We start from the raw sequence: 15,266 nt of genomic DNA, 5'->3' as shown, positions 1-15,266 counted from the left end.
TACGGAGGGAGGGGAGGAGGGGGAGGGAGATATGGTATGCATTTAGAGGACCTGTTGGAGTTCTGTTTTAAAGTTAGAAAACAATCTGTTTTGTGTGACTCTTTTAAATTTACATATATTAGCTCTGGCTGATGTGGCTCAGTGGATTGAGTGTCCGCCTGCGAACCAAAGGGTCACCCGTTCGATTGCCATTCAGGGCACATGCCTGAGTTGTGGGCCAGGTCCCCAGTTGGGTGCATGTGAGAAGCAACCACACACTGATGTTTCTCTCCATCTCTTTCTCCTTCCCTTCCCCTCTCTCTCTGAAAATAAAAATAAATAAAAAAACCTTTAAAAAAAGAATTGGTTCTCTTTAAAAAAGTGAATCTACAATTATTAACTATTAGCACTCTGTATTGCATATTTGGTTTTGTACTGGAAGTTAGCTCCTAGCAGAAGTTTTTAAATGACTACCAGAGGTTAACCTTACACTTTATTTAAGCAGCCTTCAATGACATTGTTTTTTAACATTAGTCAGTAAACGATAAACTGCAGTAACTGAAATGGATTGTGGTTAATATTACTGTCAGGGTGATGAATAATCCTGACATATACCAGCAACACACTGCCAGTCAGCAATCCTTCTCCAAGTTAAGTATTTATTCACTAATCATCCTAAGTTACTGTGGTGTGGAGTGACCATTTATTATTATTTATAAATGGATTGTTTTATTTACATAACGCTACCAGTTTTATCCCATAATACTTCCTATTTTCTTAGGTTAGTGCTGGGTGTACTAGTTGGGATACATTCAGAGTAGAGAGTATATATATTTGCCATGAATTTACATAAAAACTGATTTTAAAAAACCTAAATTTTATTTTTAAGTCTAGTAAGTACTAGTAGTATATCTCTAATTTCAGGCTGGGGTATTTTTTCTCTTTATAGAGAGTTAAGTGTGGTAAGTTTTTATATATACTTCTATCTGTCAGCTTCTCATTCTTCTATTTCCCTTTGATACTCAAACTTACTTTAAGTGAATATGTAGCATCCTACTTACACTGGGTAATGCAGTAACTTATCCTGTAGTCCCTGGTTACATTCCTATCCAATTCTTTATTCTCAACGTACATTTATTTGAATAAGCATACTTATTCAACATTAACACCTGTTTTTAGTGCCCTGTTTATATTCAATAAATGTGGTTATTCAAATAAATGATTATTAAATATTTACTGTGTACCACTTGTGGACATTATTCTAAGAACTGTATCAGAAACAGTAGTGAATGAAATAATCCCCACTTAAAGAGTTTTATAATTGAATGTATGTTATGTATGAACCACTTAAGGAGAATAATTTAATTAGAAATGTTTTATTTCTATGTGACTTTATTTTAGACTACCCCACTTTCAGAAAAGGAATTTTTTAAATGTGAATCCACAATTTGTAATATAAACCAAGTTTTCAAAAGTAGAAAAAAGGATGAATTCTGAAAACAAAAACCATAGTTATTATTGGCCCACTATGTAAACTAGTAGAGACAATTAAATAGTTACCTTTTTAAAATGTAGGAAGAAAAAAAATACAATTCTACATATAGTAGAATTGTATTAAGAAATATATTGTTAAACCACATTGATTGGTTTACTTTAAAAATGTTTTGCTATATGTAAACTATAATAAAATAAAAACAACAACAAATACTAGCTTGATTAGGTCAAGGATTTTCAACCTTTTTTATCTCATGGCATACAAACGAATTAATAAAATTCTGTGACACAGCAAAATATGTAATTTTTGCTGATCTGACAAAAATAGATATAATTTTGATTGATTTGCCAAAAATAATAATAGTAATTGCCTACCCTTTGTGCTCCAAAGCGACTTTTTAAAAAATCAGGTGCTTATACTTGTATATAAGGATTTCTGGTACCAAAAATTAACCAATCAGATGCAGCCTTATTATGGGATGTGACCAGTAAGATGCAGCTCTGTTATATGACCTGTATATTTATGGTTCAAGACAGAGCATTCACACTGAATGGCTATTGTTGTCTTGGCTGTTGTCATTTTTTTAAATTTGACAATCTAAGGAAAAAGAGGCCAGCGCATCTGACTTAAATAGTCAGGAACTGCATGTTTTAAAAGTTCTTGTGGCACAGCAGTTGAAAATAACTGGATTAGGTTAATGAAATGTGGGAGCTATAGATCTAGAGATCATTCAGCAGATGATTCCAGAGTCCAAGTCGGACCTTTGTGCAACATAGACAAGGTAAGTAAAAGACGTTAGTAGCATTAAGAACTGTTCAAATCCTTTACAACCCTCCAACCAGCTGAGCCACCCAGCCAGGGTTAGATTGAGTTATTTCTATGATTCCATTTTATCTACACTACGATTTGTTATTTATATTTTTAAAAGATTTAGTGGTCCATTATTTGAAATATACATTTTTGATTGATTTTTTTTGGAGGGAGAGGAAGGGGAGGAAGAGACTGAGAGAGAGAAACATCGATTTGTTTTTCCACCTAGGTATGCAGTCATTGGTTGATTCTTACATGTGCCCTGTCCAGAGATTAAACTTGTAACCTTCGCCTATCAGAACGACATTCTAACTAACCGAGCTACCTGACCAGGGTCTGAAACACACATTTTTAACTTATGACAGCCTATCATGAAATTACAGTAAACCACTTCATACAGTTTTCAAATTTTTTAACAGTATCCTCCATTCTCTCTATTCCAGCCATTAGAGCTATTGTTCTTTTTGCGTGTGTGTATATGTATGTACAGTCATCTGTCACCATGCAAAGTTCAGGTTTTATTTTTCAGTTATATTTGACATACATTATTATATTAGTTTCAGGCATACACCACAGTGATAAGACACTACATAACTTACTAAGTGATCTTACAAATTTTTCAGCTAAGTATGCTGTAAACTCAATGCACTGTTACTCTTGTTACTATTTTTGTCTTAGATAGCCATCTTTTAAAGCAATAAAAATAAGAAAGTATGTGTACCCTGAGTGTTGCCATCATGCCTGGTCAGCTTTATTTCTTTGTGTGGATGTACATTTAAATCTGGCATCGTATTTCTTCTAACGATTGTCATTACTATTTCTTCAAGTGTATGTCTCCTGGCAATTAACTCTTTTAATTTTATTTTAATCAGAAAAAAATATTTCACATTATTTTAAAAAATATTTTCTGGATACAGAACTCTAGATTGACAGGATTTGGGGGGGCATTAGTGCTTTAAAGTTTCCTTTTTACTCTCTTCTGGCGGGTGTACTTACTAGTGACAGTTTGCATTCTCATAAATTTTTCTCTTTCAACGTAATAATTTTAATTTGCCTTTCCTCTGTTTTTGAGATTTTTTTCTTTAACTTCAATTTTCTGCTATTTGTGAACTTTATTGTTCATTTGTTTTTCTCCTCTGAGTCTTTAGAATCTCTTGAATCTGTATTTTGTTTCTTATTAATTTTGGAAGTTGCGTATCCATTTCTTAGATATTTCTTTTGCTCTCTTGTCATTCTCCTCCTCCTGTGACTCCAGTTACATCTATGTTAGACCCTCTGATTGTGTTCCATGGTTTTTGGTTACTCAGTCTTCTTTGGGTTTTCATTTGCTTATCTTCATTTTGGATAATTTTTATTAACGTACCTTCAGACTTACTCTTGGCTGTGTCCAGTCTGCTCATAAGCTCATCAAAAGAATTATTCACCTCTGATACTTATTTCAGGAATCCAAATTAAATTCTTTTTCTACAGTTCTCAGCTCTGCTGACATTTCCCACCTGCTTATGTAAGTTTTCCACCTTTCCACTAGATCATTTTTTAGTATATGAAGCACAGTTATTTTAAGTATCCTGTCAGATACTTCTACCCATCTGCATTATCTCTGAGGCTAGTCCTTTTGATTGCTTCATCTCGTCGTAATGGGCCATTTTTTCCCCTTAGTTTCTAAGTGTCTCATAGTTTTTGGTTGAAGGCCAGTAGGGATCTGATAGGAATACTGTTTTATGCCTGGAAAGGTGGGTGCCTCCTCCATGTCTGGTAGTTTGTGTCAGGAGTTCAGTCGGTCTAGTTGGTAGAAGAGCTCAGTTGAGTTTGTTGTTGTCATTATTACCTCCAGTGCAACACCGGCTTCAATTCCTCTGTCTGAATTCGTCCTTAGGGAAGGCCCTGAGGTGCCACTCTGCTCTGCCATCCAGCACACCCTCCGCATCTGTGCCCCCAGGAGCTTTTTCCTCTCTCTCTGGTCTCGCTGGTTTTCACAGCTAGGGGTTTGGGGGCCCTGTCTCACAGGTAAATATTGAGGTGCTAGACATGTGGTACAGAACCTTCACAGCTGCACAGGGAAGCTGTGAGTACAGAGCTCCCTTCCAGTTTATGTCACTGTGTCAAAGGTGGGGTGTGGCAAGAGTGTGTCGCAGCCTCTCCTGTGGGTTTTTTTCTTGTTTTCTCAGAGTGTAGGAGTTGCTCAGCTAGTTTCTGGATTTCTTTCAGAGGGAATTGTCCCATCATATAGCTATAGATTAGGTTTATTTGTGGGAGGCCACCATCTTGGGCCAGAACTGCTGATTTTAATGGTCTTAAATGATTCTGTTTGCAAATGAGTAGTTTTTGATATATCAGCTTTGGGCCTCTTGGGTGTTATATCATTTTCACAATTACCTAGGACTTTTTTTTTTTTTTAATTTGCTTTGGATTGTTAGGATTGCCTTTTGGGTTCTTCGACCATTTAGCTCAACACTGGCATTGGATTATCAGATTATGTTTAATCAATTTATGTGCCTTTCTCAAACTCAGATACAAACCTGTAGTAAAAATCACTTACTATAAACCATAACTGAGTAACAGACGTGTAAAGGCATTGCCCCTGATCTACTGATGTAAGCATTTGAAACGATTTAGATTCTATATGCACAGTAAGTAAAATGAAATACTTTCCTTTTCCCAAGATGTGTTTGTTAAATTGAAATAGCATAGTGAGTGTATGCTTAATGCCACTTGCAAGAAAGTGTGTTTTCAAGGGACTAAGAACCGCTGTGGTCTTTGAAAACGAAAGAGCTTGTTTGTTAACTCTAAAAGCCACAGTAGTGTGCCAATGACATTTTTTTCTTGACAATATTAAATAAAATGTAGAGTGCATGAAGATAAGTGCTGAACCATTTCAGCCATATATAGCATTTGACGAAATACCCTAAAAGCCAAGGTTGAGTAAAAATGCTGATCAGGCTGTTTGTTACACTTGTCATTTAGATAAAAGAGCTCTTCCAACTGACACAAAATAGTTGCTGTACCTCCTGACAGCAGCAGCATTGCTTAAATTACAGAGGCTGTTTGTTTATTTTCTTCCCTTGGGGGATGGGGGAGAAAGACAGGTGGTGAAGATGTATGGAATAAAATTCACTAGGGTTCATGGATATATAAATACAAAAAAATTAAGAGGAAAGTAGAGCACTTTGATGACAATACTTATCTTTTTGGTTTACTTAAAAAAAAAAGAACTGTTTTTGCCACACATCTTTTTTGGTGTCTCAGGACAAAATATTCATATTTTTTCCCAATTATAAAGCCTCTGCTAAAGTGATATTCACAAATATTGATAGGTGGGGATAAAAACGTGAATAGCATTTTTTTCAAAAAGAGAGTCTAAACCTTCCCATGAAAGGATTCTAATGACCTCACACATTTAGCACCCATATTTTCATCAATCCACACAACCCAGATCATTTAGGACTTACTAGTCGGTTTAGTAGGCGTCCGCTCTGAATCTTGCTCCCGCAACCAGCTTGGTAACCGACCAGTAACAGTTGCTTAACTTCTCTCAGACTCAGTTTTTTCACCTGTGAATTGGGAATGCTAATAGATTTGTATATTAACATTTTTTTGTGAATGTAGTGATACAATTTTTAAAGATTTTATTTCTTTATCTTCAGAGAGAGGGAAACAGAGAAAGAGAGGGAGAGAAACATCAATGTGTGGTTGCCTCTTGCGTGCCCCCTATGGGGGACCCGGCCCATACCCCAGGCATGTCCCCTCACTGGGAATTGAACCGGCAGCCCTTTGGTTCACAGGCCCGCACTCAATCCACTGAGGCATGCCAGCCAGGGCTGTAATGGCATAATTTTTGTAAGACTGAGAACCATCACTTATATCCAATAAATAGTAGCATTGTCATCAGATAGAACGGCCCCTTTAATCAGGATATCATAGTTATTTCCTGTAATCTTCTCAAACCAAATTATTGCTCCCTAATCAGGAATGACCATCTTTTATGATGTCACATTTCCTGATAGCCTGCCCTCTTTCTTCCCCTAAATCAGATGAAACTAACATTTCAATATGACAGTTTTGTAACATGTAACATTAAATTGGTATAATACTGAGTTTAACCAATCTTTCTCTCTCTTTTTTTTCCTGTTTTTCAGCAGTGGCTCTCTTTTAGTATCTACAGGCCTTCCCTGCTTCCAGGAAAGAATACAATTTCTTTTGTCCATGACCTCTTACATGCTGTAGGACAGGCTTTATGTGTAGTCCTGGAACTGAAGGATGTTTCCACTTCCCTAATGGTACCAGAGGAAGGTGACACTCGCAAATGTCTTTGGCCAGTCGTCAGGATCCTGAGCAAGACCCTAAAAGTAGTCCTGCGCCTTTGCCTGTCCTTCCTGAGCCCCACGAAATGTGTCTGTGTGATACCTTCTCCTTTAGCATCTACAAGGGCCTGTTTCTGAATTTCAGGCTCCAGAATGACTTTTTCTTTCATCTTCCTCTTTTCTGCTTCTCATCCTCATATGTTAGGGCTTCATGGTGTTCTAAAGAAAGCCTTCACAAAAAGAGGTAAAAACCTCTTGAGACTTGGATTTTAGGAAGTTTGTTAACCCAAGCAAATCTCTGCCCTGTGAAATTACTCAGATCTCTTGCCAATTCCCTGTAACTTTCTTACTGTGAGTAACTATAATCATGGTCCAGCAGTTTGGAACATTTCACTTCTAAAACGTTGATATAAAATGGAATAGTTCACATATAAATCTCAAAAGCAGGGAGGAATTATGGTGATAGTGATAATAGCAATTACAACATTAATGGCCATCGTACTTCCTGAGCACCTTCTTTGTGCCAGGAGCTCTCCTCAGCACTTTACATGTATTATTAGCCTTTTAAATCAACCACTAAATATGTACTTAAAAATAGGAAATGTAAGAAGTTAGAAAATTGTCAGAACTAGGAAAAACAATTTGTAATACAACCATTTTAGGTGGATAAAATGGCCCAAAGGCCAAATTTTGAGAACTGGTTTTTTGTCTCCCAGATTTATGTTGGTTTTGGGCTGCATTACTTAAGATACTTCTTGTCTTCATTGTTAAAACAGGGATATCTAGCTCACATATTTATTACGAGAATGCATTATAATGCTTTATAAATTACAAAATGTAGGTTGGGATATTATTCTTTTGGAAGGTGGATATTATTAATTATTCTGAAATTTTAAAAAAGATGGAGAAAACATAGAATGTATCAGCACTACAAAAGCCTTTTTTAACAGCTTTTACTAGTGATTATATGAGAGTCCGTTGTGTACCCTTGAAGGGGTCTGTGAATTCAAAACTGTTTGTTTTTAATAAATGTAGAAGATGTTTGCAGCTTGATATTTCATATGTTTTTCATAGTAAAATTAGGAGGTGGCCCTTTGGACTTTTGGAGAGTAATTTGCTTTTGCTGGTGTTCCTGAGGTAGGTGGACTAGCGCAGTTGGTTGGGACAACTGTGTACTATCAGGCTTCTGACACGTAATGTGCAGCACTTACGTACCTGTAGAGGGTGGTGGTGTTTAATTACACTCTTTTCTAATAGACTTCACTGATTTCATCAGGTTTTTTAATGGGTTTTCTTAAATATGCTTAAGTCAGCTTAAAAAATAATTATTATTGCTAATAATTGACTATGTGCCCAGCACTGAGCTGGACACTTCAGATGCAGTATTTTTGTTTCCCTTATAATTAGAAAAATTACTTCTCAAAGAAAGTAATAAGGTGTTTTTTATTGCAATGACCTTAAAAATCTGATTTAGAAAGTTTTGTTTTACATGTCTTGTTCAGAAAGGTATCAGTACTATTTCTCAAACAGTATAGGTACAACTCTAACACAGTTGTCAATTTTCCTATTTGTGAGTTAAAATATTCTAAGTATAGCGATTTTTTTTTTGCTGTTTATACATTTTCAAGAGTTTTGGTGTTCTCTTTTCTTTAATCCAAGTTATTTCTATTTTTTTAATGTAATGCTTATTGTGGTAGTTTCATACTCTACTTTTTAAATCATTTATTCTGAAGTTCTTTTATTATCGATTTTGAAAAATCTTCTACAATTCTATTTGTTAGTCCTATGTAATGTTTGTAATTACTTTTCTATATCCTAGGGCTATTTATGTTTACCTGGTTATGAACTTGAATTATACCTCTCTAATCAATACTTAATTTTGTTGATGTTTTTCAGGAAGTTATCATTTTAAATGACTGGTAGTTTTTGCTCTTATCCCTTTAGTCAGTTTGCTAATTTTTAAAAATATTCAGCCAAGCTTTTAAGTTAAGTCATACAAAGGGCTCTCTGTGGGATGATGGTGCTAGGCATTTTTCTGAATTGCCCTCCAATTGATACTTGTAACATCCTGTATAAGCAAGAGGAGCCCTCAGCATTGGCTTTTAGTTCTTTCGTAGAGATGAATAAACATCTTGAAATGCTGATTTAGACAATGTTTTAAAAATGCTATGATGCACTTTGGTGTATGACAGACTCTTGCTTAGTTAAATGTTTTGCAGCATTATAACATAGTTGGATTCAGCTCATCTTTTAAAGCAGTTGTCAGGAAAATATGGGCCAGCATGGTAGAATGTATTAGCTCAATACATTGTCTCCATTTTATTATGAAGCTGCTGAGGAAGCTGTGATATACAGCACTGTCATTACAGATCTATTGTTAGGACGGTTCCACAGTCGTCTTTGTACCACCATTAATTTATAGCAGTAAACAATATGTAGCCTTCCAACTGCAGCAAAGCAGAATCTTTTAATGAGGTGGATGTTATTACCACAATAAATCAGTGCTTTCGCGTAATGTATAATTCAATGTGTGTATTCCCACTGTAACTTCTCTGAGTAAGCTGATAGTGTATCATTGTCACTGCACAGCTCCACTGGTCTTTTTTTTTTTTTAGCCTTCTTTTATTTGGGGACTTCTTTTTTATATGCTTGCAAATAAATGTGGTATGTCTTGATAGCTGTCCTCTAGCAGGCTTCAGAAACCAACTGTAACAATAACAGCCAGAATCAATACTGTGGGTTCCACCTCTATGGATCTCTGTGCAATGCCATTTTTTTTAGATGCTCGTGAAATCAATCCTAATTGGTTTTAGCGTTATATTCAAGAAACGTGATTCTATAACTATTGATTTTGGGGGTGTACTCATTTGGAGAGTAATAAAAATAGGAGCAGATAAAGTGACTACTTAATATGCTGCAGAACCATACAAAAGGAGCATTGATTCTATTTTTAATTCACATAATTTGTCTTCCAGTGATTTTATTTCTTCTTTCCTTTTGCATAGCTCAGTCTTTAGGGGCAGCAACTAAAATCCATTTAAAGGAATTCAAAATTGGCTCTGTAGCAAAGATTTCTTGGAGTCAGTACCATTCTTAACTGGCATAAATTTAGAAAATCAGATATAATTCTTTTGTGAAGAAACTAATGCTTTGAAAGGTGACATTTTAAATTAGTCTACTGTGATACTGATTTAGAATAGTAATCAACTAAAGATTTTTAAATATTTGCTTGTAAAGTTAAAAAATGGCTTAAAATAAAATGCTGATTAGAACATTTCAAAGCTATTGAAAGAGAATGGTGCAAAGATAAACAGCAGTTTTGAAAAAAAATAGTTAAAGAAATGTAGACAAACTGATGAATTTTAAATGTTGCTTAAAATCACATATTAACATGAAAAGCAGTTTAAAAATAGTTTAACATTGCTTCATATTCAATAGACTATGTCTGAGTATATCATTTTTAAACCAGTATTTTAAAATTTATTTTACATTACCATTTCACCCCCTTAATAATCAGGTATTTCCTTTCTGTTATGAATGAGGAGTGACTAACTCATAGATTTTCATTAAAGAAAGTAATCTGACATTCTTTTCAGTGAATTGGTACTTAATATTTTAAGTAATCAATAAGCATTTTCTATAAGTCAGAATTTTTTATGAGAATGAATTGTTGCTTAAAGCAGTTGATCTTAACACTCTTTTAGCCCTTAGAACCCTTTGAAAATCTCCCCCCACACACACACACCTTTTTTACTGAATTTATCGGGGTAAAAATGTTTGTGTGCATCATCACACACATTCTGCGTGCCGTCCAGTGGAGCTCAGGTATTCCCTGAATACAGCAGCAGCAATGATAAGTGTACGAGCTAACGTTTATACAGCTCTTATCTTACGCCAACCAGTGTGCCGGGGCTTTATAGGCTATTATTTTATTGAAACTTTACCCCAGTCCTAGAAGCCCATCTTAAAACCGGTAGTTAGCATTCACTGGGTGTTGTCAGGCAAGGTTTGCGGGACTTCACCTGTGCTGACTCATTTTATTTTCCCAAATCCCCTTCTGACTGGGCCCTGCTGTCCTCCAGTAAGCCCATGCTCTCGCCACTCTGCCGTGCTGCTTTTGGGACCTCTGCGCTGATGCGTTGTTTTCTGCTTACAGTCTGCGTTGTAATGCATTGTATGTGTCTGCAGTCTGTCTACGATTCTTTCTGTGTTGTGTAGTTTTTATATTTCACGCAGGCATGTTTTTTCCCTCAAAATTCTGGTTCTGCACATACTGGTAGAAATTTCTAGGTTTCCATCTAATCCCCTTTCCACATCATCTCCTCCTTGCACTCCTCCCTCCCTCCAGTTTCATTCTATCCCCTTTTCAGAGCCTTCATAAATTAATCCTCCAGCTTCAGGATTCTCTTTCCGGTTGTTGCTTCTGATTCACTAAATAGAATTTTATAGGTGCTTTCAAAGTAGTATGTAGTTACTTCATGTAGTTGCCTTTTTTTTTTAATCTTTACCCAAGGGTATGATTTTTTGCTGATTTTTAGAGGGAAAGGAATGGCATGGGAGAGAAACATCTATCTGAGACAGAAACATCCATTAGTTGCCTTCTGCACACACCCCGACTAGGGATCTAACCCTCAATCTAGGTACATGTCCTGATTAGGAATCAAACCTGCAACCTTTTTGTATTTGGGATGATGTTCCAAGGAACTGAGCCACCTGGCCAGGGCCATGTAATTGTCTTTTTGAAAATGCTTGCTATGGGCTGACTAAAGACTTTGATTGAACAAAAGCTAGACTTAGCAATGACATGTTTCTCCATTCATTTATATGGGTATGTTTAACCTCCATTGATAAGAAGTTTGTTTTTCTTCTGTCTGAATGTAACAATGTATTTTAGCTCAAATAGTCCCTACAGTTTTTAATTCACTTTCAAACTTGCTAAAAGGACAACACTTTAAAGAGTGAAAGAAATAAAAGATGCTTACATTTGTGTTCTTATTTGTTTTTCCTTCCACTGGCAGCCAGTAGGAGCTTTGAATCCAAAAAGAGCAGCGTTCTTTGCAGAGCGGTATGAATCATGGGAAGATGATCAAGTCCCCAAGTTCCACTACGGTACTCATTACTCAACCGCAAGTTTCGTTCTTGCATGGCTGCTAAGAATAGTAAGTTCAATTTAAATAATACACCATGAATAGGAAAGGTCAATGTTGTGGAGAAGAGACAGTCTTGTTTGAATTTTTCTTTGTGACAAGGTTCTAGTTGTATCTCTGTGTCCCACTTGCTGCGTATTAGTGTGGAATTGCCTTAAAAATGTTTTACCTCAACCTGTGTGATCTTCTTCCTTAAATTTGCCTGTTCAAATGGTTGATATCCGACCAGATTCTAAACTGTAACACAGGTTATATTCAAATGTTATCTATTAAAATAAGAAACAAAATTTCATTAACACAGATGTATAGTCATGTACTTAGGAACTGCAGTTGCCCCAAATGGAATAAGGTATGTTTGTAGGTTACTCCAAGACTGCCATGTATTGATAATATATTGGTTAAACAAGAAATGTTTCTGTAAAATGGAAAGGTGATTCATCTACTAGAAAGTAATTTCTTTGGGAAAGCATTAGCAGCACATCATTAATTAAAGCTTGTTAGAAGGGTACAGGCAGACATAAATCCTAGAAGTAATTTATAGTGCTTAGCTAATTTCAAGCAATTATCCACTAATATGTGTTTAAGTGTTCTTTAACTAAGAGGAGGCTTTTAAATCTTCCAAACATTTTTCTTTTCTTAATCATAAATTAAATATTGAGTCGTACCAATAGGAAAATTACATATTTGACAATTTCCCTGTGCTATGAAGAAAATACCATCTAATTTATGTCTGAATGTTATTAATAAATTGTTCTTAGAAGGAAAGGTGAAAAATGTTGCACATACCAAATTTTGGAAATATTTCTTTTGAGAGAAAAATAACTTGAGAACACATATTACTGGCTAATGTGTATCAGTCATTAGAGTATTTAGATATAAAGATGTATAAAAACCACTATTTTATACACGAGGGGAGGTACTGATTTTTTTAATCATTTATTTTTTAGGAACCCTTCACAACTTATTTCCTAAATTTGCAAGGAGGGAAATTTGATCATGCAGATCGAACTTTTTCCTCAATTTCCAGAGCTTGGCGGAACAGTCAGCGTGATACATCCGACATTAAGGTACAGAAATCTTTCATTTCTCAACTATTGCCCATGTGTTCCTTGTTGAATGAGTGTTGACGATTTCTCTTCTGCTGTCCAGCCTGCAGGTAAGCCTCAAAGAATGAGGTTCTCACTTAAGTGGCCAGGAACCACTGTACAGAATTTGTCTCTCTCTTTCTCTCTTCTGCCTGTGTCTGCCTGTCTCTCTGCGTGCATGTCTGTCTCTTTCTCTCTATGTCTTTCTTCAGTTGTGGAATGGTAGTTTTTCCTCCTCCTTGGAGTCTTTATTTTTAAAGAAAAAATTTATTACAGATGTAAGGAAGCATGCTCAATGGAAATCCAAATGCAGTGTATAAAATTGACATATAGTCAGACATGTACTGTGAGAAAAATCTCAAGGCCTTTATTTTATTTCATTTTATGTCAGAGACCCCATGTCTCTATTCTTAAGGTGGTCATCTTTTACCTGCTGCGGGTCTGAATGCAGACTGACTCTGACTGCTACAGGCTTGCATTACTGAGGACGAGGACTAGGAGCTCTCTTGTCAGCATGTTCTAGCATGAACTAGCAGCATGTTCACTGCTGTGAAAGATCCAAACTTCGCACAGTGGTTACTGTAGCCCTTACCAGACTTCTGCTCGCACCGTCGGAAATACCGTAACTTATTTTCACGACATAGTGTCTCTTTTGGTAAGGTATTGATGTCCGATGCTCTTGACTGTAACGAGGTATGCCTATCGCGAAGCTCCTCATAGCTGCACAAAGGCATGTAAATAATCATACTGTATGTGAGGAAATGGTGAGTTCAAAAGGGAAGTTACATTACTAGTGTTTATGTTTTTATTGAGTACTTTAAAAAATTCAATAAAATGTGTTCACATACTTTCTTACTTAGAGTATATCATTGCTTCTATCAAAGATACTTTATTAAACAAGATTTCTCATATGAAGAAATAATCATATTTATTGGGACATCTATAAGATTTTTTGATCTCACTAATGAGCTATAGAATACTCTTGAAATGATATATCACACTCTAAGAATCATCAGTAGATAATTTTGAAGTGACTAAGGTAAAAGAATAGTTAACAGATTTAATAATTGTTAATGAATTCCACTTCTGATCCTGCATTGTGTAATTATCTAATTCTTTTGAGAAGTAGTAGGAAATATAGACACGTGAAAACACTGATCAGTCGGACTTTTTGTTCTCAGATTGAAGAATTGTAAATTTTTAAAAAATTTATAGATTTTTTCATTTATTAAGCATGTAATGACCAAGTTACAACATTATTAGATTTGATACTAGCAGTGTAAACAAAAACAAAATCATGAATTTGAAAATTACTTTTTTCCTTCTGTGTAATAGAAGGTAGTGGATGTCTTTAACTCTCTCCCTCTCTCAGTACCAGCCCCTGCTGCCCAGTGCTGGGTCAGACAGGAGGTGCCTCTGACTCTCTCCCTCTCTCAGTACCAGCCCCTGCTGCCCAGTGCTGGGTCAGACAGGAGGTGCCTCTGACTCTCTCCCTCTCTCAGTACCAGCCCCTGCTGCCCAGTGCTGGGTCAGACAGGAGGTGCCTCTGACTCTCTCCCTCTCTCAGTACCAGCCCCTGCTGCCCAGTGCTGGGTCAGACAGGAGGTGCCTCTGACTCTCTCCCTCTCTCAGTACCAGACCCTGCTGCCCAGTGCTGGGTCAGACAGGAGGTGCCTCTGACTCTCTCCCTCTCTCAGTACCAGCCCCTGCTGCCCAGTGCTGGGTCAGACAGGAGGTGCCTCTGACTCTCTCCCTCTCTCAAGTACCAGCCCCTGCTGCCCAGTGCTGGGTCAGACAGGAGGTGCACGCGACAGATCCTTGTAGTTTTGTAGTCCCTTTTTCCTAAATCTGTCTTTTTTCCCTCAATGTTCTTTAAGTAGGACTTGTCTGGTTCAGTTTTTTCAAACACTTCCCTTAAAATACCCCATCTGTTAAAAATAGATAAACCCACACAAATCAGCTACAACATTAAAAGTCAGAAAAACAAAATGCTCATGAACTTCTCTACTTTTCGCCTTCCTTATTTTGCTCACTGTTTTTCTTCCTTCACCAATAATAACAACTTAAATTCACCTTGCTTTCCTCTGAACGCCGCAACATACTTTTTAATAAAATCGTCCCACTTACTGGACAATACTAGAGTTGTAGGTCTCGCTATCGTGGTACTTAATTTCTAGCTTTCTAGCAGTGTCAGATGGGGCATCTATATGAAAAAGTAGAGAACAGGTTGAGGGAAAAGTTAAAAAAAATAATTTAAAATTCCAAGGGTCAAGTTGATTGGAGCCTGACGAGAAGTAGAGCTTCATTCTGAAATACCATTTCATTATGTTGAGATACACAGAAATTTTCTTCAGGACTAACTTTGCTGAAATCTACTTGCCCTTCTAAGAAATATGAATATTCTCCTTTTATGTTTTTACCATATAATATCTGTAGGGTAGATAGGACA

At 36.3% G+C, this 15,266-nt stretch overlaps 1 protein-coding gene across 3 annotated transcripts in view; it reads left to right on the top strand.

Annotated features, from left to right (window-relative positions):
* The window catches only part of LRBA (LPS responsive beige-like anchor protein), a 503,590-nt gene that overhangs the window by 359,799 nt on the left and 128,525 nt on the right, over window positions 1-15,266 (top strand). For all 3 annotated transcript variants that reach the window (XM_053911800.1, XM_024569215.3, XM_045202618.2), the window contains exons 45-46: window positions 11,604-11,744; window positions 12,680-12,799. In XM_053911800.1, the coding sequence (XP_053767775.1) occupies window positions 11,604-11,744; window positions 12,680-12,799 (261 nt within the window). The remainder of the gene's footprint in view (window positions 1-11,603; window positions 11,745-12,679; window positions 12,800-15,266) is intronic.

Source organism: Desmodus rotundus, chromosome 9 (genome assembly GCF_022682495.2).
Source record: "Desmodus rotundus isolate HL8 chromosome 9, HLdesRot8A.1, whole genome shotgun sequence".
Lineage (NCBI taxonomy): Eukaryota > Metazoa > Chordata > Mammalia > Chiroptera > Phyllostomidae > Desmodus > Desmodus rotundus.
Note: the sequence above shows the minus strand (reverse complement) of the source record. Positions and strands in the feature narration are given on the sequence as shown.